This window comes from Dama dama, chromosome 25 (assembly GCF_033118175.1).
Source record: "Dama dama isolate Ldn47 chromosome 25, ASM3311817v1, whole genome shotgun sequence".
Lineage (NCBI taxonomy): Eukaryota > Metazoa > Chordata > Mammalia > Artiodactyla > Cervidae > Dama > Dama dama.
In genome coordinates this window covers 42,319,689-42,341,321 of record NC_083705.1, presented here as the reverse complement: position 1 = coordinate 42,341,321, position 21,633 = coordinate 42,319,689, and the positions used below count along the sequence as shown (strand labels likewise).

The 21,633-nt window shown below is 39.9% G+C and overlaps 1 protein-coding gene across 4 annotated transcripts in view; it reads right to left on the bottom strand.

Moving 5' to 3' along the window:
* Window positions 1-1,286: 1,286 nt before the first annotated feature.
* The window catches only part of DAB2 (DAB adaptor protein 2), a 56,172-nt gene continuing 35,825 nt past the window's right edge, over window positions 1,287-21,633 (bottom strand). For 2 of the 4 annotated variants that reach the window (XM_061129893.1, XM_061129891.1), the window contains 11 exons: window positions 20,675-20,806; window positions 20,115-20,195; window positions 19,296-19,322; window positions 18,999-19,052; window positions 18,531-18,593; window positions 13,032-13,685; window positions 11,878-12,034; window positions 6,236-6,868; window positions 5,371-5,480; window positions 4,727-4,797; window positions 1,287-3,030 (listed from right to left, as the gene is read on the bottom strand). In XM_061129893.1, the coding sequence (XP_060985876.1) occupies window positions 4,732-4,797; window positions 5,371-5,480; window positions 6,236-6,868; window positions 11,878-12,034; window positions 13,032-13,685; window positions 18,531-18,593; window positions 18,999-19,052; window positions 19,296-19,322; window positions 20,115-20,195; window positions 20,675-20,806 (1,977 nt within the window). In that variant the 3' untranslated portion in view covers window positions 1,287-3,030; window positions 4,727-4,731. The remainder of the gene's footprint in view (window positions 3,031-4,726; window positions 4,798-5,370; window positions 5,481-6,235; window positions 6,869-11,877; window positions 12,035-13,031; window positions 13,686-18,530; window positions 18,594-18,998; window positions 19,053-19,295; window positions 19,323-20,114; window positions 20,196-20,674; window positions 20,807-21,633) is intronic. The other 2 variants (XM_061129895.1, XM_061129894.1) reach the window with 2 other exon arrangements.

Sequence of the window (21,633 nt, the reverse complement as noted above, 5' to 3'; positions counted from 1 at the left end):
TCCTCCAGGGCATCTTCCCAACACAGGGATTGAATCCAGGTCTCCAGCATTGCAGGTGGATTCTTTACCATCTGAGCCACCAGGGAAGCCCAAACTACTGGAGTGTGTAGATTATCCCTTTTCCAGTGCATCTTCCTGACCCAAGAATCAAACCGGGGTCTTTTCATTGCAGGCGGATTCTTTACCAACTGAGCTACCAGGGAAGCTACTGCTGCTACTAAGAGACTCTAAAGAGGTCTGTTTCCACTTCACAGGGACACTTCAGGAGGCACCTCCCTCTGCTTGGTTAACAGTAGTTCCTACTGCACTGAAGTGAATGTCATCCCCTTGTACACACGAGCAAGGGTTAACCTCTGGCAAGAGCTTGCTTAAACCACATGGAAATATCACACAGGTTCAATGGGTTAGATACACTGCAGAGTATTTGGATACAATGTGTAATTTGTGCAACATATTCTTATCAGCAGCCCTTTCCAGCTCATCTGTGGTTTACTGGAAGCTGCTTATGTGTGGAGTCTGTTTCTCTATATTCTACTCAGAAACAGATCAAATGTTTCCGTTAGAAGGAAAGGTAAGACAGTACTATCAAATATCTCAGAACAGTAAATGCCAATCAATGACACTTATTCTGTCAAGTTCATCTGATTTACCTGGAGATGTCAAGTTTAATACCAAGACTTCTATTCTACACTCAAGCAGTGTCTGCCTTGGGGTCATCTGTTATGTAGCTCTAGGTCTTGAAATGAATGAGAGCCTTGAATGTCTTTTTTTTTTTTTAATAGGGGAGAGTGTTTAAGAGTGTCCTAGTGCTAAAGACATTTGACCATCAGCTTGCCCATCTCACTTAGAAACTTAGAAGCTCTTCTGAGTAGCTTACAGCAGCTTGAACCAGTCCACAGAGCTGTGTTTTGATGAAGTCAAACATTGCTGAATAAAGAACAGGGGAGGAAAGGGTAAAAGGCATGAACCAATAGTTCACTAATGAATGATTTTTATACTAGACATAATTGAGGTTGTTTTGGCATAGGTCTTATCCACTGGACTCCCATTAAACTCCCAGGAAAGGAGAATGTATAGGTCTAAGAGAGGAAAATTGAGTCTTGAAAGGCATCAGATATTAATTTACTTATGGTCCTATTTCACAGATTTCTACTTTTTTATTTTGGTGGCAATCCAGAATGTGTTATAATTAACATTTGCTCACCTTACACTAGTATATGTTATATCTTGACCCTATCACACCAACCCAAAGCAGCAGTCAAATGAACTGACGGTAACACATGAGATTCTGCCATTCCAGTTTATTGAAATGAGTAAATTTATAGCTTTCTTTGCATACAGAAAAGTGCACAAGAAAATAAGTATGTACAAAACAATTGTGTGGCTGGTCATCAATTTCAAAAAATTTGTCTACCTTCAAAAATTCAAACTATCTAGAAATAATTGCCTCCAGTTTAGCACATTTAAGTATTTGGACATATAAAATATTTATTTCAAGTCTGTTGATAATAACTGAGTAGAAAGTCAGACATTGCCATACACGATCAGCTATTACCGTTCAACATAAAACCATAGGACTTTAGCTTGGACTATTTGGGGCTAATCAATAGAGGTTCATGAGGCCACCATCTTGTTTTGATCCTGAGCGGTCATCCTCTTCTTCCACCTAAAGATAACATTGTATGTGGTTGATTAACACCCACAAGAACCTGAGCACTAGGGGTCAAGAAATAACATTAGAAACCCAACATAAACAAAATAAAACAAAACTCACTATGGCAAGAACAAACCCTTCAGATCTGTGCCAACAATAGGACTGAAAATGAACTGGAAGAGTTTCCAAGATTGTGAGGAGAAAAACACTTCATACATTAAATTTTTAATGATAACACCAAATACTTGCTCTACAGATTCTCCCCCGCCCCCATTTATCTTCTGACTGTGAAACAGTGGCATCAAGAAAGCTTTCCAGTTACTTGATAAAGGTCTGGCATGACCCCAAATAAGCACCTAACATGATTGGCACAATCACATTTAGCTGTGATGTGCTTCTCTTAGGAATGTAGTCCTACATTGCTGAGTCGAGTTCAATTTTTCCTCAATGTGAACTGTTCTAGAACTTCAGCTCAAGAAGATAGCCTCTTATTCCACAGAAAGGATAAAGGTTGTGTGCATTTGCAACTCTAGTTACTGAGATTAGAGATTACTGAGAAGGTAGAGCATAGAGGCTTCAGACCTGTGAATCATTAGATTTTTTTGCCCCATAAAACTCTATTGTTTATGAAAGAGAAAAGCCCAGGAGCAAAAATGACTGAAAAGAGAATTGGAGGGAAAAGAAGAGGAGAGATGAAAAATGATTTTTCCCTCCTTTGCAATAGCTAGCAAGAGATAAGAGAAAGGACAATCTCACCCTTGAGAGAAAAAGCATCTTCAGAAAGAAAAGTTGTATCTTTAAAAACATTCTTAGGTGTGTCAGACTCCAAGGAGATTCTCCTAAGGAGAAGTTGAACTTGCTTCCATTTTACTTTAAAAATGCTCTGTAAGTGACGGTCTGAAGCAAGATTTAAGAAGGTGCCTTGTTCTACAATTTTAGGTTTAATTAATTTAGGTTTAATGCTCTGAAACAGATCCCCCATACACTATGAACAGTAGGGATTTCAAAATTTATTCAAAACAGTATGATCTGAGGGGTTGTGGTGGCTCCATCGCCCAACCAGAGGGTACATGGGTCACATGGGTTCCAGAAGGTTCTAGGGTCACAATAGACAAGGGTCCAAATAGGAAAACTACTTCGCTTACATTCAGCTAGTGAGTTTAGGTTCTTAATTTATTTAAAGCCATAGATTCAGTTTAGCGAAACAGAAAGTAGAAGGTATTCTACAAGTGGGAGAGGCAGCAAGAAATAAGGCAACTGATAATATGTCAAAGCTAGAACAAGGGCAAAGGTCACGACTTGTCTGCCAATTAGCTTTGTCCTTGACTACCAAGGCCAACCTCTTTGTTTCTCTGGACAGTCAGCATGCCAAGTTCCTTGAGAAGTATGGAAAAGAAAAAAACCCATGGTTAGAATTTTGGGGTGGAATATTTAATGTGCTAAACATTAAGTCATTATTTATGTTAATGGTAGTATCTCCTAGGACTGATTCAAGAGGATAAAACAACTGACATATAATCTGTAATATAGTGATTAGCACAAGTGCTCAATAATGTTACCCATTTTGTCCTGTGGTAGTTCTCCTATTCACTCCTCCATCTACCATTTAGCAGGTTAACTAGAATTACCCTTTCTTCATGACCTAAAGAAGGAAGGGCTTCCAGAGAGAACTCTAGTCAATTCAATTAGGCGCAAACAATCCTCCTAGACTTTTAGTACACATTATTCCTTTTGATTGGTTCATGGGTGCCTCCCCGGGAGAGGAGGCAAGAGTGAGTCCCTGTTAAGATTCAATATATCATACCATTTTATTAACATTGCAACTCATCTGGATGCTTGCTAAAATAAAGCTTTTCCTCAGCACCAAGGGGGATTCCTCAGGGCTAGGGCTCAGGAATTTGCCTTTTCAATAATCTTACTCTGCAGCCTATTTTATGGAAAAGTATTTTCAGAAAGACTGTAATTATAGAATTGGAGTGAGGAGGGGGGCTAATTCAAATTGCAAATAAACTCAAATCTCATTGTTAGTATCAGACTTAAGATATGTATCTATTTAAGATAATTAAGTTCTACATGGGTTGAGAGAGAGTTTGGGTCAAGAGACAGTTTGGTAGTCCCACATGAATGGGGGCCAGGGGGCAAAACTGGGAAAAAAAATGGGTTTGGGTTCTTTTCATTCTTCCTGTTTTTCTCCTCTTCCAGCTATCCCCTACTTCCTCTAAAATGCAGATAAGCCTCTTCTCCTCCAAAAACTGCAATCTTTTAAGATCAGATAAAGTTGCTTCCACTAACTGGTGAGAAAGAAACATACTCCCATCTTCACTCCCAGATCTCAATCTAAGGTGGTGGTGGTTCAGTCGCTAAGCCGAGTTCGACTCTTGCGACCCCATGGACTGTAGCCGGCCAGGCTCCACTGTCCATGAGATTCTCCAGGCAAGAACAGTGGGGTGCATTGCCATTTCCTTCTCCAAGTCTAAGCTGGAAACACACAATAACTGACTGAGGATAAAACCCACCAGTGGACTCATCTGAACTTGCCTTTCAAGGGGTTACTGGAAGCTGTCACCATTTTGAGATTTAATACCACCAGACGATTTCAGACCAATTTTGAGGCCTCCCCCACAAAGAAATGCATATTGAATTGGATGGCAAAAGTGTAATCATGATTTGTTTGGCTGACCTCTTTGGTGGTATCAGAAGGCCTTCAGAATTTGAAGCTTCTATAGAAAACTGAGTAGTTACTAGGAAACTTTGCAATCACTTCAATAAGAAGATCAAAAATCTAGAAGGTTGTTATGTGTTTATGGAGTTTTACCTCTATACAGAAGTGAAATATTAAAAACACAGGCCAGAAACCTATATCCATGAGTATATTACTATTTTTTATATGTATGAGCATTCATAAATGCTCAGCTTAGTCATTATGGAATTAGTTAAGCATAGTGTTCCATATCTTTTACTTCTCCATTTCAGAAGAATTTTTTCTTTCCAATTCTAAAATTAAAATTTCACCGTTATTCTCTGTGCCACCCTTTCTTACAAAGCCTAAGCTCAGCAGGATCTTCTACTTACAGAAGTTAGGCAAAAGGATTTCCAAATGGATCTCTATATATATCGGATGATGTGGGTTGAAGAGAAGCCATCTAAGGAAACAAAACCACCTAGTCAATAACTATAATTACAATGATAAGAAAATACCTATCATTAAGACTTCTCGGATTCCTTTAAAAATCACTTAGGTCACAGACTAATCAGATATTGTATGGGTCTACAATGATTTGTGTTTTTCTGCTTGTGATTGATATATATTTAATATTTACATCAAAAGCAAGATTCAGAATTATGTTTGCTCCCCCAAAATGCAAAATATTATTTTTATGAGCTATGTCATTTTGTGTTAGGAAATTAAACATTTGAAAGATTTTTAAAGCATAGTGTTTTGGCTCAATTTTCTTTCAAAGTGCTTTCCCAAGCTAGATTAAATGAGAGACAAAGGACTTTTCTATATGATATTTACTTCTCAAATTCAAGAGAGTAGTTCCTGTAATAATAATCTTTCCCCAGTTTGAGTTGAGGTTTACACTGCAGTGGTTCGCAGTGATAAATCTTATTCAAATGTCCTTTACCGTCAAAGATACAAGCAAGGTTAATTCAGGGGGTGATAACTCTACGTGGTGTGTACTTTGGAATATCAGCTTCTAATAGTTGGTACTTACAGAGGCTGGTGATGAGTGGAAAGACTCTTTAGAGAAGGGATTCTCAAATGCATTGTCAGCAGATTTGGTAACTGGCAGGGCACTGTGTCGGGGAGCTGGCTTTGGTAGTTCTAGAAGGTGAAAAAGTAGTCAGTAAACAAGCTTTCCTCCAATGCAAGCACAAATCCTCCAGTCAGGCTTATCTTAGAAATTAAGTTTCATATTTTTGAAACTGACATTGACCAAACAAAAATTATCACACCAAATACCAGGACTCCCAGTGATGATTACAAGCAAATTCATCCCTTCTTGGAAGAGGAAACCAGGCATATTCACTAGAAGCGGAAGAGATTCAGAATTCCCTCAGTTAAAAGCACCTACATGGCAAACCTTCATTAAGCCTTGAGGCCAACATAGAAATAAAGGCTTCTAGAGATTCAATTACCTGATGGATTAACTAGCCAGTAAAAGTACAACTAGCATTCAAATACTGGTTGCATTTCAAAGCTCTTTCTTTCTACCACGGCTTTTAACTTCCCTCATTAGATGGGTAGTATGATCCATACACACCTACTCATGAAAAAAAGGAGCCTACAGCCCTACACACCTACCTCCAGTCCTCCGGGGGCCATAACCCATTGAACTGCAATAGCTCTCGGCAGCCCTTTTAAGAATTGTCACAAGAGGGCAGCACTGGGCCAGTCCTTAGAAATAGCTAACTAAGGTAACCTGTTAACTCCATAAGGCAAGTGGCTACGTTGTCTCCATAACCCCCGATAGATGGAAAAAGCAAGAGTAGGGGTCTGGAGGGGGTTCTGAGAGACTCTCCGGACTCATACGACTGAAGTCCTTGTGGGTGCAGTTGACAGAGAAATAGGTAGCTTACCATTGATCTTTCTCAATAGTTGATTAGCATCCAGATCATCATGGTCTGCATTCTCCTGAGGAATGCCAACTTTGCTGTTGAAATAATTGGAGAAGGCACTCGAGGTCCCAGAGGAGTTCTGTTCTCCCTTCCTTGCTGGCACAGTAGGTGGCTGCCGCAGTTGGAAGTCCTTAAACATTTCTTTCACTTCCTTGACTTCTCTGTCCCCAAGAGGGTCCAAGGCAATGAAGGCATCGCTGGGGACATCCTTTGGAGGGCCAGTTCTGGGAGGTGGTTGAGGAGGAGTGACCAGGAGAGAGGAGAGCATAGAAGGGGGCTGGGTGGACACAGCAGGAGCTGGAAAAACATTGCCCTGAAAAGGATTCCCCAGAGGGCTGTTTGCTGACCATGTGTTGGGTGTTATGGATGCCGATGTGCCCCACGCTACAGGGGGTGGAGAGGAAACTGAGACTGCGAAAGAGGAAGGCTGGTTCCAACCCGGAACACTTGGGCTTGTGGTGAAGACGATTGGCTGACTGAATCCTGAAGGCTGACCAGCCATCATGGCGCCCGGGACCATTGACGGGGACTGACTGAAGACTAAAGGTGCTGGGCTCCATGGCCCTGCCTGGGCAGATAGAACTGGCACGCCACCTGAAGGAAGGAAGCGGGATAAGGGACTTGAATCAGAAGACCAGCTTGAAGAGGATTCTTGAGTTCCAGAAAGTCAGCTCTCTGGACAGCATTTATAGAGAGCATCTACATGCCAACCTTTATTAAGCCTTGAGGCTGACATGGTTCTTATTAGATTAAAGCACTCTAAAGATGAATTGGGCTTCCCTGGTGGCTCAGATGGTGAAGAACCTGCCTGCAATGCAGGAGACCCAGGTTCGATCCCTGGGTCAGGAAGATGCCCTGGAGAAGGGAATGGCTACCCACTCCAGTATTTTTGCCTGGAGAATTCCAGGAACAGAAGAGCCTGGTGGGCTACAGTCCAGGGGTGGCAAAGTGTCAGACTTGACTGAGCAACTAACACTTTCACTTTCTTTTCAAAGATGAATTAGCTGTAGCACATATTCACATGTTTGTTGCACTTCGAAGCCCTTTTTTTCTACCACACGTTTTTAAACTTGACTCATTAGATAGGTAATACAGTCCACAAGTACCAAGTCATAAAAGAAAATGAGCCCTTTTCATACATTCATTGATGTAGTTCTAATAGCTAGAACAGAACCTGTCAGTGGTATGAATCTACATGTGGAGTAAATACATTGACATATATAAGCCATGCTTATTATGAAGTAGTTAATTAAGATAATCCATTGGATACTCGAGTCATTGATGTAATCTTTTCTTTGGCAAATGGCTCAGGTCTGGAGTCTTATGGAGACTAGCTATTAGGCATATACGTTAGGCTTTAACATGCTTACATCCTGAAGAAACCATTTCAAAGTTTCTTTTCTTTTAAATGTTGCCAAGGTTGACACAGCTATATAAAAGGATAGTAAAATTTGGTTTATGCCAAGATAGTTTTAGACTTTTACATACAAAAATGGAGGAAAGGCTGGTTACCCTAGGAGAGCTGTTTCAAATAAAAGTGCTTCCTGCCATGTGTCACTCACTAAACTCTGAAGAGGGAGAGGAGATAATGTGAAGGAAAAACAAAGACAAAACAAAGACAAAAACCCTAAACAAACAAACAAGAAACAAAAACACTTGCAATGTGAGTAACTACCCCTGTCTAGGCATCTGCTCTTTGTGGGGAAATAACTCTATAACTGGACCCCTGCCATTGTTGATCTGTAATTAATTAAATCACTAAAATTTAGGTCTCTTCAATGCTCGCCCTCCTCTTCTTGAGAAGCTTATTCCCGACATCTTGTTCTAAAATGTAGGACATTTTCTCTTTTGTGACCTCCCAAGTGTATTAATAATCCAGTTAAACTGTCACCACTAACAGAAAACCTAAATTCAGCCTCATACCACTACACAAACGATGCTCTGCTCTCAAAAACCTACTTGCTTTGGACTTTGGAGCAGAGCAGTTCTTTAGTTATGAATGCTTTCTAACCAAAGAAGGAAAAGGCCTTCAGACTTGGGTTAGGAATGTTTTTGTTTCCAGAGTGAGAGATATTTTGAAATGGTGTTCAGGGGATGATGGAGCAAGATATTCTATCTCGAATTTTCTTAGGATTGGAGCTTGGTGTTACCTGATTCAGCTTTGTCGTCACAGACCCCCTCCATCTGACCATGAACACACAGGGTGTGCTCATGAAGAGTGAGTGGCTTTCAGTGGTGGCTCATCTTATTAAATTAATATGCTTTCTTTTGAGGTGAAGAAATTGGGTAGAAGAATATTAATTATTAAAATTAGGAAGGTCACAGTCTGTGATAGAGACCAAAACTCAGGCATACCACTGATTCTAGTCCCTACCCTCCTGTTCTGTCTCCTTGACATCAAGGAACAGAACTACATTTTTTATTGGAATGTTAATTAAAATGCTTATTTTTTATTCTTGGCCACACTGTGTGGCATGCAGGATCTTAGTTCTCCAAGCAGGGATCAAACCTGTGCCCTTGCATTGGGAGCACAGAGTCTTAACCATTAGACTGCCAGGGAAGTCCCTCAAATACTTATTTACATGAACACAGAAATTAGACTTCATTTACACCAAAGAATATGCACACAGGCAGACCTTGGAGATATTTCAAGCTTGTTTCCAGACTGTCATAAAAGGGAATATGACAATAAAGTGAGTCAAGCAAGCTTTTTGGTTTTCCAGTGCATATAAAAGTTATGCTTATATTATACCATAGTCTAGTAAATATGCAGTAGTATTATGGCTAAAAAAACAAAGTACAAACCTTAACTTTAAAATAATTTATTGTTAAAAATGTCAACCATCATCTGAGCCTTCAGCAAGTCATTCTCTTGGCAATAGTAACATCAAAGATCATCAATCACAGATCACCATATCCATTTAAGAAGAAAATGTTTGGAATACTGCAGAAATTACCAAAATGTGACAAAGAGACAAGAACTGAGCAAATGCTGTTGGAAAAATGGTGCTGATACACTTGCTTCACTCATAGGTGCCACAAACCACCAATTTGTAAAAAAAAAAAAAAAAAAAAAAAAATCACTGTCTCCAAAGTGCAATAAAATGAAGTGTAATAAAACAAGGTATGCCTGCATTCCTTTCACAACCAATCAAGGGAACAGTTCTCTTAGATTCGATACTACAGGCTTGTCAAAGTAGGTTGAGTTTGAACAAAGTTATTGCCATCATTTAAAAAAAATAATTTAAACTTTATTAACTGAAGCCAGAGTCACTCACTAATAATTTACTCCAATTGAACGTACAAATTGGGTAAAACTGTACCATCTTTCAGCTTGGATGACTTGCCTTCCCTTAGGAAAATGTGTAGCTTTAGTCACAGACAGTATTAGTGGGAGTGGTGATAAAGGAGAAAAACATAGTGATATTTGCCAGGAATTAAAGACTTTCCCTGGTGGCTCAGACAATAAAAAATCTGCCTGCAATGTAGAAGGTCTGGGTGGGGAAGAACCCCTGGAGAAGGGAATGGCAACCTACTCCAGTATTCTTGCCTAAAGAATTCTATGGACAGAGGAGCCTGGCAAGCTGCAGTCCATGGGGTCACAAAGAGCTGGACACAACTGAGCAACTAACACTTTCACTTTCTTTCTTTCAAAGACTTTCCCAGTGTATACTTAGGCCAGCCTTCATTCCTGTCTACCAAAGCCCACGCATTGTGTTTCCAAGATATTTAAGGCCCTGCTGGAGAAAGCATGGAAAAAGAAAGTGTGGGTATAAAAAGTTAATTTTATTAACTTCCTGATGCTATATTAAAACACAGGGCAGCTAGTCAAAGCTTTCTACAATACTCTTTCCCCACCCCCAGTTCTCCAGAGGAGATGGTCCCCCAGCTGGGTCCAGTGGAAGTCAGACCTACAACCTTCCATGGCTTGGCTGAGGATCCCTGCGAGTGGACAGGGGCTATACTGTAGGGCTCAGTTTGAGTCCCAGGTCCAACTTAGAAGAATCATCAGTATTCGGCAGTTGTATACCCCAGGGCCTCAACAGGGGCACCCAGCCAAAAAGCTTTACTTCATCTGCATAAATTAACTGTTATAGGGTCCAGCTGTATTTTCAGGCTGATTTGTTAAATATTGGCTGTGAAAATTCTTCAGGGCCTTGATATCAGACTACAAAGCTCTGTGATGTGATCTTGGCACAGCACTGCATGCCAGCTCTCTACCCCTCTGCAGGGAAAGCACCAACCAGCTCCCCTCAGGGGTGTATGAGAAAGGGCTGCAGAAACGGGAAGACCCCAAGAAATCTGAGGTGCCTGGAGAGTCTCCTGATGACGTAAATGCCAAGCAGGGACCTGAAATGAGCTGGCTTTCACACTTGCAGGGCCTGCAGCCACTCAGCAGTTGGGAACCAACTCCCTCTTGCCACCACACCTCCAGATATGATTGAACTGATGTAATATGACAGAACCAAAATATTTTCCTTTGCAGGAAAACAGCAGGAAGAAAGAGTCCTGATGACGGACTCTGCAGGAGGCAGAGAAAGCCAAGATCCCTGGTCAACTTTTATAAAATAGGGAAGAGAGGCCCCTTCATTTATAGCCCCCCTCCCTTAGCTCTCTCGTGAGACAGAGTCTGTTTGGGGCTTGTGGAAGTGCCAAGAAGTAGGAAAACAAACAGAATCCCCAGTAGGGCAGCAAAAACCATTGTCAGAGTTTCTGAAGAACTGTTCCATGGAGGCAGGAAAGAACGGGAGGTGGTGGGGAAAAAGGAGCAGGACCAGCTCTCAGCCATGTGGCCTTTCCCAGAGTCCTGCCACAGAGGGGCTCAGTGGTCCACGTGAGCTAATGACATGGCTTTGAATGCTGCTGGTTTTGACAGCAGCAGCATGTCTTAGGTATCTGATAAAATTCCATCTCTTCCATTATTTCTGTGTTCTTTTCCCCTTCAGGTTTCTGTACTGTAGACTTATCTTCTAACTCTAATAAGGGACACAACTAACCAAAATATCAGCAAGGAGCTGCTAAGGCTTAAGTATTCAGAGACTGATCAGGATACACACCTTACTCACACCCACCACATGAAGAAGAGCAGAGCTGGGCTCAGAACCCTGCACTTTATTCAGTGACTTACACTTGCTTCAGATTTCACTTACATCCCCCTTGAGGTGTATATTCCTTCCAAGAGGGGCATTAGTTTAACAGGGGATAATAGGGTTTTGAGTTAATAACGACAAGATTACATGGAAGACATGCATGTTATTACTTTTTCAAGTGGAGACGATCTCAACCCCATTTCGCCAATGAAACTGGTCTGAGCTTCAGAATCCCTTACAACTGTCTTCAGTAAGCCATGACAAGTTACTTCAGGTAGGTGCAACACTTGGAAACGGATTTCTTCTCACATGCCAACTCAAGGAGCCACTCCAGCTACAAGTCAAGAGTTCCAAATGGAGGTGGATTGTACAGAAGTAAAAGTGGAAGAAAGGCTCCCTAGGATGTGCAAATCTTATGCCCCAGGAACTCCTATGGATATGAAGTGCTTCCTCCTATGAATTCATCTGATGAAAGTAACAGAGCCAAACCTAACTCCATCTCTAAACACCTACCTAGACCCGGGAGGGGCCCCAATGGGGCATGAGCACTTGTTTTGAAGAGATCCAGAGGGTTGGTCTGTAGGGTTGCAGGTTGTCCTGTAGATTGTCCTGGAGGTTCTGAGATGGGAGGAGCAAAGATGTCTGCTGCAAGTAAGTCTTTTGCTGGAGACTGATGGGACAGAGAGGGATATGGAGGAGTTACTCAGGAACAGGGAAATACAACTCTATTCTGTTTCCTACTCTGTAACTCGACTTTGGGTGCACAAAAAGAAAAGAAAAACTTTTTCCTATTATTGATAAATCACTACAAAAAAAAAAAACCCAAAAGACAAAACAAAACAAAAAAGACACAGATCCGGGCAGTGGACAGAATATTGGATCTTGGTGACTGATACAATGGAGGATGCTCAAAGTGAAATCTAATTTGCTTGTTCACACATTTGTATCTGTCTGACCTCCTTATCAGCTGAAAGCTGGAAGCTGGCAGTGAAAGGACAACTATAAGTGAGTAGCTTAAATATTTCGGTCATTCTCCTGGATTTAAATCATTCTGCATGAAGATGATACAGTAGTTTAATCATTGAGCCAGCTTGTATATTCCAATGAGATTTTTAAAATGAAACTTACATAAACCACATTTTAAATTGCTTTTGAATGAAGTGGTAATAGTAAATATATAAGTTTCTTTTAAGACACTGGATTATTCTGGCATTAGTCAGAGGAGACAGACTCGAGAATTTTATACCACCACCTGGACAGGAATGCAATTCAAGGGGTGGGGGGTGTGGGGGGTGTGGGTTAGTACCGGGAGGCTACAAAGGGAATCATAGGAACCCTTGTCCTCCCCTCCCATTACATGACGATCAGACTTACCAGAGGTACAGAAGCATAGCAGCATTAAAAATGGAAAAACTTGTGTTTAGTTAATAATACGTGACAAGACATGCAAACGGAAAGTAGAGGGTGACAAACACTGCCGAGTGAGAAGCTTAAAAAGGGTGCCGATTAGAGGAAAGTGTTCCTGGAGAACCATGTGCCTTATCCCACCTTCTATTTTACAGCCACACAGGAAACTACAATAGCAGCAGGAAAGAGAGCTTGCATCACACCACCCTTTGGTACCGCACATGCATTCTGCCAATGGCTATGTGGAGAAGACAATTCACCTTAGCAGTCCTTCTGCCTCTTCCGGGTTTGGTACTTTGTGGAGGTGGGATAATGGCTATGGAGTCATGTGGTGAGGACTGGACAGAGCTTTCCAAGTCCTGCTTTACGCCATTCGGGACGGGCAGTCCTTTGGGAGGGCTTCCCACAAAAGGGTTCGGGGAGGATCTGATATGGAAGCCGTTCTGTTCTCTTTCAGATACCTCATTGTGAGTTCTCACTGCTGGCTGTGTTTGCGTACTTGATAAGGGCCACGGGCCTGCCTGAGTTTCCTGTTTGCCAGTCCGGTTAGAGATCTGGTCAAATTGCTGACCAAAGTAATCAACATCCCCATTCAGGGGCCCATTACTCAGAGGGGTAGACGAGCTACTCAAATTCTCTTTCTTCTGATCTGGAGATTTGAGAGAATCAGACGAAGAGGGTGTCGATTGGTCTGGCTGTGCGAAAGGATCATCACGGAAAGGATCAGGATTAGGGGTGGGAAAGAAGTTGAGATTGGCAGAAAAGGCATTTTCAGGCAAGAAAGATGCCTGAGGCTTTGGTCGAGGAAGAGAGCAGGAGGTGATGCCATTTGTTAAGAACAGATTTTCTTGTAAAGAATTCTGATTGGTGTCGATTTCAGAGTTTAGATCCACTAACAGGATATCTTTGCTTTCCTATCACATTTGGAAAGAAAAAAAAAAAAGAAAGGGTTAGTCCATGTTGTGACTTCAAATGAGAAAGCTACATACTGATGACCAGGATTATAAAAATTTCCATTATATTTCAGTCTTACTGGTTGACCCTTACCTCCTCCCATCACGTCCCTGAGTGTATTCACTAGTTATTGTAGAATAGGTCCTCCTTGCATCTCTCAGGCCCTTTTACTTACGTTTCCACTTCATTCACCCTTCATTCAGTGAAAACTTACAGTTGTTTGTTTTACATGTCTCCCCTCACCCTTTCAGACTGACTGAGCTCCTAATCATTGTTTCAATTTATGCCTTGGAAAGTCTTAAAGGGAACTGATTGTAAATCATTCCAAGTGACTAAGTATAATTGAACTTGAAGGAAATGACCTCAGACACCTAAACCCACTTCATACCTGATGTACACTCCTATTATACCCCTAGAGTCACCTACTATCACCTTTCTCAATAAGTGCATCCACCGGCTAATATATTCATATTTTATAGTTTTGGCTGTGATAAAGTTTAAGGTTAATATATTTCCCTATAATTGGGTTTTCTTCTGGGAGGGGGTCAAAAAATATTGTCCCCTCCCATCACAGCCTGCTAGGTATGCCTCTCCCTTTTTTTGTTTTTAATTTTAATTTTTTTTAGGTATGCCTCTTTAAATACCTAGGGGTCTTTTTGAAGGTGCTGCCAAGTTGGATCTCTCATTTTCATCATCTGAATCTCTCTTTTGGACATAACTTTTTGTCTACATCCTTCTCAGAACACGATACTCAAAATACTGATGCAATCTAATAATTATATCTTTTGTCATAATACAGCTTAGCATTGCTTGTGTTGTGACAGTAATCTCATCTCTTGTTGTTCAGTCACTAAATCGTGTCCAACTCTTAGGGACCCCAAGAACTGCAGCCCACCAGGCTTCCCTGTCCTTCCCTATCTCCTGGAGTTTGCTCAAACTCATGTCCATTGCTGTCAATAATACCATGAAGTAATCTCATCTATTCAGTGGATAAATTCAACTAATTTTAAAGTCATCTTTAATTTATGTATAAGGTGGAGACATGGGTTTAAGAGTTAATTTGAAAGACACACCAAATTCTATTCCTTCTTTATCATTTTTCAGATACGTTAATTATTTGAGTTCTCAATTGTCAGATAAGACATTCTTCTCAACATAAAAGCAGCAAATTTGATAAATCTGACATGTCTTTATTCAGGTCAATGATACAACTAATTAAGATTCACCCTAGGATACAGCTGTCATACTGACAGACCTTCCTTCTGATTGACTGATCAATTAAATACTTAACTATGCTAGCCATAGAAGAAAACAAACAATAAAAATTGCCCAACTGAAATGGAAGCTAATTTTCTATCATTAGCCTGGGCAGATTATGTAATATTTTGGTCATTGGGACAATGATCAAGACATCTTCAAGGGAATATAAAATCCTCAAACCAGCAAATAAAAAGGGAGATTGAATAAAAGAATAAATTTTTAAAAATTTTAGGTCCTATATCAGATCTAATTGGTATTTATCTTTTGGCTTCCTTTACTGTTAGGGATAAAGACACAATTTTTAAAAAGTCAATTTTTCTCCTGATAACCAGAAGAACTTGTCAGAAGAGACAGCTTGTGATTACAAAAAAAAAAAAAAAAAAACCTTAAAAAAAAAAAAATCAAAGAAATTGATTGGAAGATCTCAATGTAGGGATCTTTAACAATCAAAAGGTAGGACAAAATGTACTACAAAAGCTTGTGATTTCAATATTTATTCATTTATTATGAGCCACCTCTGGATTAGAACAGTTGGGTGTTCACAGCTGGTAGAGTTCTCCTTCAAATACTTGAGAAGAAGTTCTGAGGACACGAAACAGGAGCCACAATGTTAGACTTCTGAATAGTCACCCTATAAGTAAAATGTATAAGGCTCTCCTCAGGTTGTGTTTGTTGTTAATTCAAAATCAAAAACCCACTTCATAGACTACAACTGAAAAATGTAAGACTCCTCATCTACCTCCTCCGTCAGCATTTATTTAATTCCGCATTGGACTGTAAACGTAAACACTTCATCCACTGGCTGTCATGTGAGCACCTGAGAGACAAGAACTGGTGACATGAACATGAAATCTAGTCCCTGCTCTTAAGAGGCTCCAGTAAGAAGGGCAAGCAGGCAACCAAGAAGCTGTCTGCACAGACCAGGTTTTAAATACTGAGTTCAGTAGACTAGCTTTTCTTCAGGTAATTCATCTTGCCTAACCATTCCAGCCTACCAAACCCTGGGACTCCCTGCTTAAAGCCTTTGGGGACTTCCTGCTGCTCCCCATTTCAAAATAAACTTCATTAACCAGACTTTCAAAATGACCCACAATGGAGGTGGGTCACTTGCTTTTAACCTAACCACTACTCTCTACTTTCCTACATACTTCAAAGACCTAACTCAAGTTCAGATTCTTTAAAAAGCTTTTCCTCAATGATCCTTCTATTTCAGCTTCACTTGTGCCCACCCATTGCATCTGATATATACATGACACTGTGTTTTGTGCCCTGATCCCATCCCCGTATCAGATTTGATGGGGGAACCACATCTTACGCCTTTTTTCTTAATAACCAGGCTTTCAAATGGTAAGGTTTTTAAAGTTAAAGGTCATGTTTTTTTGTCCTTTTTTTTTTTTTTTTCTTTTCTTCTTCTTCTTTTGAGATACAGTATGGAAAAATATTGTTCAAGTGATTTTGTGATAAAAATTACTTTGTAAGGCATGTCACTTAGTTTGCAGTATGAGTTTTACTTGAAATGCAAAAAAACTATTCTTATAAGTGTTGGAGGGAGGCACAGATGGGTTAAGAAACTGCTCATAAAGTCTAGGTAATTTAGATTTCTGTCTCTCTTCATCTCTTTCAGAGCAACTGTTGTGAGATTTCAAAATTTTTAAACAGGTTGGTTTTATCGAGTAGAAATAAATCTATTTCATGACATGAATATGGAGTCATATGTAGAAACACACTGGCAAAGTCTAATGAGCACATAATTAGCACCATTAACATTCTTTTACAGATATCATCACTTTGATGTTATTTATCATTTAAATTTAGTTTAACTAAAACTTGCATTTTATTTCTATAAGCCAAAAATTCCTAGAATGCACAAAGTCTAATATAAACAAGACTTAAGATTACTCCTGTTTTTCTTCATTTCATTTTTTAGAACTTTCTAGAATTTAACAGAAGCACATTAAACATTCAGTGCTTCCCTGCCTATCTCATCTCACTGGAATTCTACATACATTGAGTGTTTTGACCTCTTCCAATATACTAGTTGTTTGAATGTTGTTGGAAAGAAGGTTGTTCAGATGTCAATTTACTTTGGGGAGGGAGCTTCCCATGAAGGAGGGGCAAAGTTGCCTAGCAACCAAAGAGCCTCAGAGCAAGGATGGACCTTTCAGGATTATCTAATCTGGTATTTCAAAAAGTTTATCTTTACAATAGTAACAAACATTACAAAGAATGAAAGGTTTCACAGACAAATGAGTCAGGACTTCCTACTTGAAAGAATATTAAATGAGCTTCTCTACTGCAGGCTTTTTAGGGTCACTAAAATGCTATGCTTTGCGTTTTGATTCTCATAAAGGTGGGGGTAGAGATGAATATCTGCAGTCCCTGCTCCTTCCCATCTCACTGGGCCTAGGTATTTGTGTGAAATTTCATAAGCATGCCATTCTCTGCAGTACTCCATCAAGCAAGACTTTCACCACTTCTCAATCTGCTGTTTCTCTAGTTTCTATGACCTTTTTGGTCACAGAGGTTTGCTTGACAGTTCTACAGGAGACTCCCAGATAAACATTCTTCCCATCATTCTAGACTGACACCCTTTTTCTTGAGTTATGTCTAGGTGCTTTCTCATAATTTATGTTCAAGTCTAGAAACTCACTTACTCAGAGGCATTATCTGAACCTCTAAACTAAATAAAAACCCTGTAAGTAACATCAACTGTTAGGCTTTGTGATTATTTTAACATTGGTCTCCCTGCTAGACATTACTCTCCATGACGTCACTGGATTATGAATCTCACTTCTGTACCCTGCAAACAGCAGATACTCAAGAAACTTAAATAAATAAAAAAGTTTTAAGAAGTCATTCAAAATTACAAGTATTTTCACTTGAAGCCTGTTTTAGAAGGTCTGAGACTTAGGCTTTAGCCTTGAAACTGAACCTCTGCTTGGGTAGATGAGAGGTTTTTTGAATCACCATTTCCTTATTTGTAAAGAAAAACATCCCTCCATTCTCAGAGTTGTTACAGATCAATAATAAGAAGATTTGATGTACTATAATATCCTGTAAAGAATGAGCACCTTTTTAAACAAAGACAAGCTTTGGTTAAACATAACTGAGCCTCTTAATTGTTTGGTCTTACTTTATACCAAGCTTATGCTGCCAAATTATAACAAAAGAATAGGAAGAAAAAGAAGAGGCCAGGAGTCTACAACCAGTCATCTAACAAACATATTTCCTTCAAGTTGGCTTACACCAGGGATTAATATTCAGCTCCTCCTTCTGATCCTAAGTAATACCAAGATGGACTACATTGCCTGACCTATTGCTCAGATTTAACTTCTAAGCAATATTCATGTGTCCGATGTAGTGCTGATCGGCTCCTACGGTGACTTAAGATGCAAATTTGTTCTAGTAGCCATTTACACTTTATGCAGAAAAATCAACAGTCACCTTCCAAGTTTCAATGAAATGCTCAAGATTTCTGGTTAATTGCCAATTTGAGTTATAGATGCCATTTCCATTACATTGCAAATTTAAAAACAGACACTTACTGTTGGACTACTTAGGTCAGGAGGTGTAGACATGTCCCCAAACAAATCCATCTGGTCAACACCCTTAAAAAAGTATTTTGATTAGATTCAGATGTGTCTATTAAAAAGGATTATTTTGTATATTGTTGTAATTGCTTCCTAAGCTAAAGTTTAGGAAAATAGTTGTCACAATTGGATTTTCACTTATCCAATATAGATTTGATATTAGGTTAGTTAGGTCAGGTAGTGTAGACAAGTCCCCAGACAAATCCACCTGATGCATACTTTTAAAAAAGCATTTGGATTAGATTCAGAAGTTTTTACTAAAAAGATTACTTTGGATACTGACACAAATGCTCTACTGACTGTTAAAGAGTTGTCACAATTGGATCCTCATATAGATTCCATACATATTCGGTATTAGCAACATCATTAGGAAGTAAAACCTGTGTTCAGGTAAGTAAGAATCATAAAAATTCACATACATACCAATTTTAGTTTGCAAGGTGGGTCATCAAGATTCATTAGGGCATCACTCCCATTCTGAAAAGATGGCAAATATTAAAGATTCAGTTGGTGAGTTTTATCTAAGCAATTTAATTTCCTAGTGTATTGCCTTACTAACAGTTAAGATTTTGGCACTAATCATTCAACTGTACATCTTCTAAGACAAGGGGTCATGAACACACAGTAATAAGCCAGGAGGGAAGTCTGCTTGGGTAGATGGCAAATAGGGCTTATACATATGACACATGCAATTCGCAAGAACAAAAGATGCTCTTTTACCTCTACTGTTTTGTTGGCTTCTTCCATCTAAAAAGAGAGACACAAATTCAATGATCTTAATAAATTATCGGTAAAGTGAGTTCAAAGTGAAAGTGACAGTTGCTCAGTCATGTTCGACTCTTTGCGACCCCACGGACTCTACAGATGGTATAGTATATCATCATGGAATTCTCCAGATCAGAATACTGGAGTGGGTAGTCTGTCCCTTCTCCAGGGGATCTTCCCATCCCAAAGATCGAACCCAGGTCTCCTGCATTGCAGGCGGATTCTTTACCAGCTGAGCCAAAAGGGAAGCCCAAGAATACTGGAGTGAGTATCCTATCCCTTCTCCAGCAGATCTTCCCGACCCAGGAATCGAATGTGGGTCTCCTGCACTGCAGGTGGATTCTTTATCAACTGAGCTCTTAAGGAAGCCCCAAGGAAGTTCAAGAGGAAAATAAATATACCTATAGGTTCACAGGCATAAGGCATAAGAGAATCTTGCATTTGATTTCTGCCCTACATTCCCCTCCCCTCCTCATATCAATACTGGATTTGAATAGAGCTATTAGACTTGGTACTCATGTACAGTCCTTGGAATCAATGTGAAGCTTACAAGGAGAAAAGACAAGAGTCAGGGACTGGAAATCAGAAGGGCCTAACTATAACACCCATCTATTGCCCTATTGGAAAGAAGAGAAATACATTTCCTTACATTCTACACGTTGAAGAGCCACAAAGAAGCCAATTTTCCAGAGAGGACATATGTTCACATAATGTACAGACACAGTCTTGAATATTGTATTAAGTTTAATAGGGCCTGTATGGTACAGTACTTGCCTTTTTCTTTTCTTCTTCCTTTTTCTTTGTATTATAGATAACTTGGAAAAGGTCTTTCAGATCAATGACTAATGGCTCAGCCTGAAGCAAGACAAAGCATCTTTATCAGCATTTTAATCTATTTTCTTCCGTTTGCTCCTCATCACTTCTGATTAGTATTAGTTTTCTTTCTTTCTCTTAAAGCTCCTTACTACCCTCCTCTGGTCTGTGGGAGATCTCCACCACTCTCACCCCTACCCCCAGAAACATAAAGTATATAGATAAAACAAGAAGTATTACTATAATCTTCCAAGTCCCTTCAAACTTTCTGGGAATAATTCACTATTGTTCTAAAATCAGCAATGACCTTATGACAAATCCATTCTGACAGCCCTTGTGCCACACATTACATGGGTATCAATGACATTTAAAGATCCCTTAGACCAATTAAAGAGAGTCATCCTCTGAAGCATCGTCTAGTCCTCCTACATCCAACTGTTTCCAGCAAGTTCTCTAGTTGAGAGACAGACACCCTTATGCTTAAGTCCCCCTCCAGGCATACCTCAAGGATCAGAGCTTACCTGTTGCCCTGTTTTTATGGCAAAAAACTGGTGTTGGCCTTCTCCTCCACACACATAACCAAATGCTCGGTTATCTGTCACATCACGGGCAATGAAAGAAATCTTATTTACTGGATGTTCATGTTCTATTACCTTAAAAAGGAACATAAAAAGTGATGTATTGAGAAAACTAGAATCTATTTGCAGGCAAGCATAACTAAGTATCAGATACCTAGCCATATATGAAAAGGCTAAAACATCTGAATATTTTTCCCTCCTGGTTGAAGGCCACATTTATCCTTGCTAGAAGGGGTTCAAAATGGGAAACAAACAAAAAACAAACAAACAAAAAGGAAACTAATAACAAAGAGTAGAAAACAGAAATAGAAAGAATGATCCTTCTTAAAAAATCTATACTTGAGTCTCTCTATCCCAAAGACATGATACCAAATCGTAAGGAAGAACTGAGGACTAGAAGACCAAGATTTTCTTAAGCAAAGATGGGACATATAACCTCTAAAGCATTCCAAGTAGGTCTACTTTCCAAGTTCAGTTCAGTTCAGTCGCTCAGCTGTGTCTGACTCTTTGCAATCCCATGGACTGCAGCACGCAAGGCTTCCCTGTCTATCACCAACTCCCAGAGCCTCTTCAAATTCATGTCCATTGAGTCAGTGATGCCATCCAACAATCTCATCCTGTGTCCTCCCCTTCTCCTCCCACCTTCAATCTTTCCCAGCATCAGGGTCTTTTCCAATGAGTCAGTTCTTCCCATCAGGTAGCCAAAGTATTGAAGTTTCAGCTTTAGCATCAGTCCTCCCAATGAGTATTCAGGACTGATTTCCTTTAGGATGGACTGGTTGGATCTCCTTGCTGACCAAGGAACTCTCAAGAGTCTTCTCCAACACCACAGTCCAAAAGCATCAATTCTTTGGTGCTCAGCTTTCTTTATAGCCCAACTCTCACATCCATACATGACTACT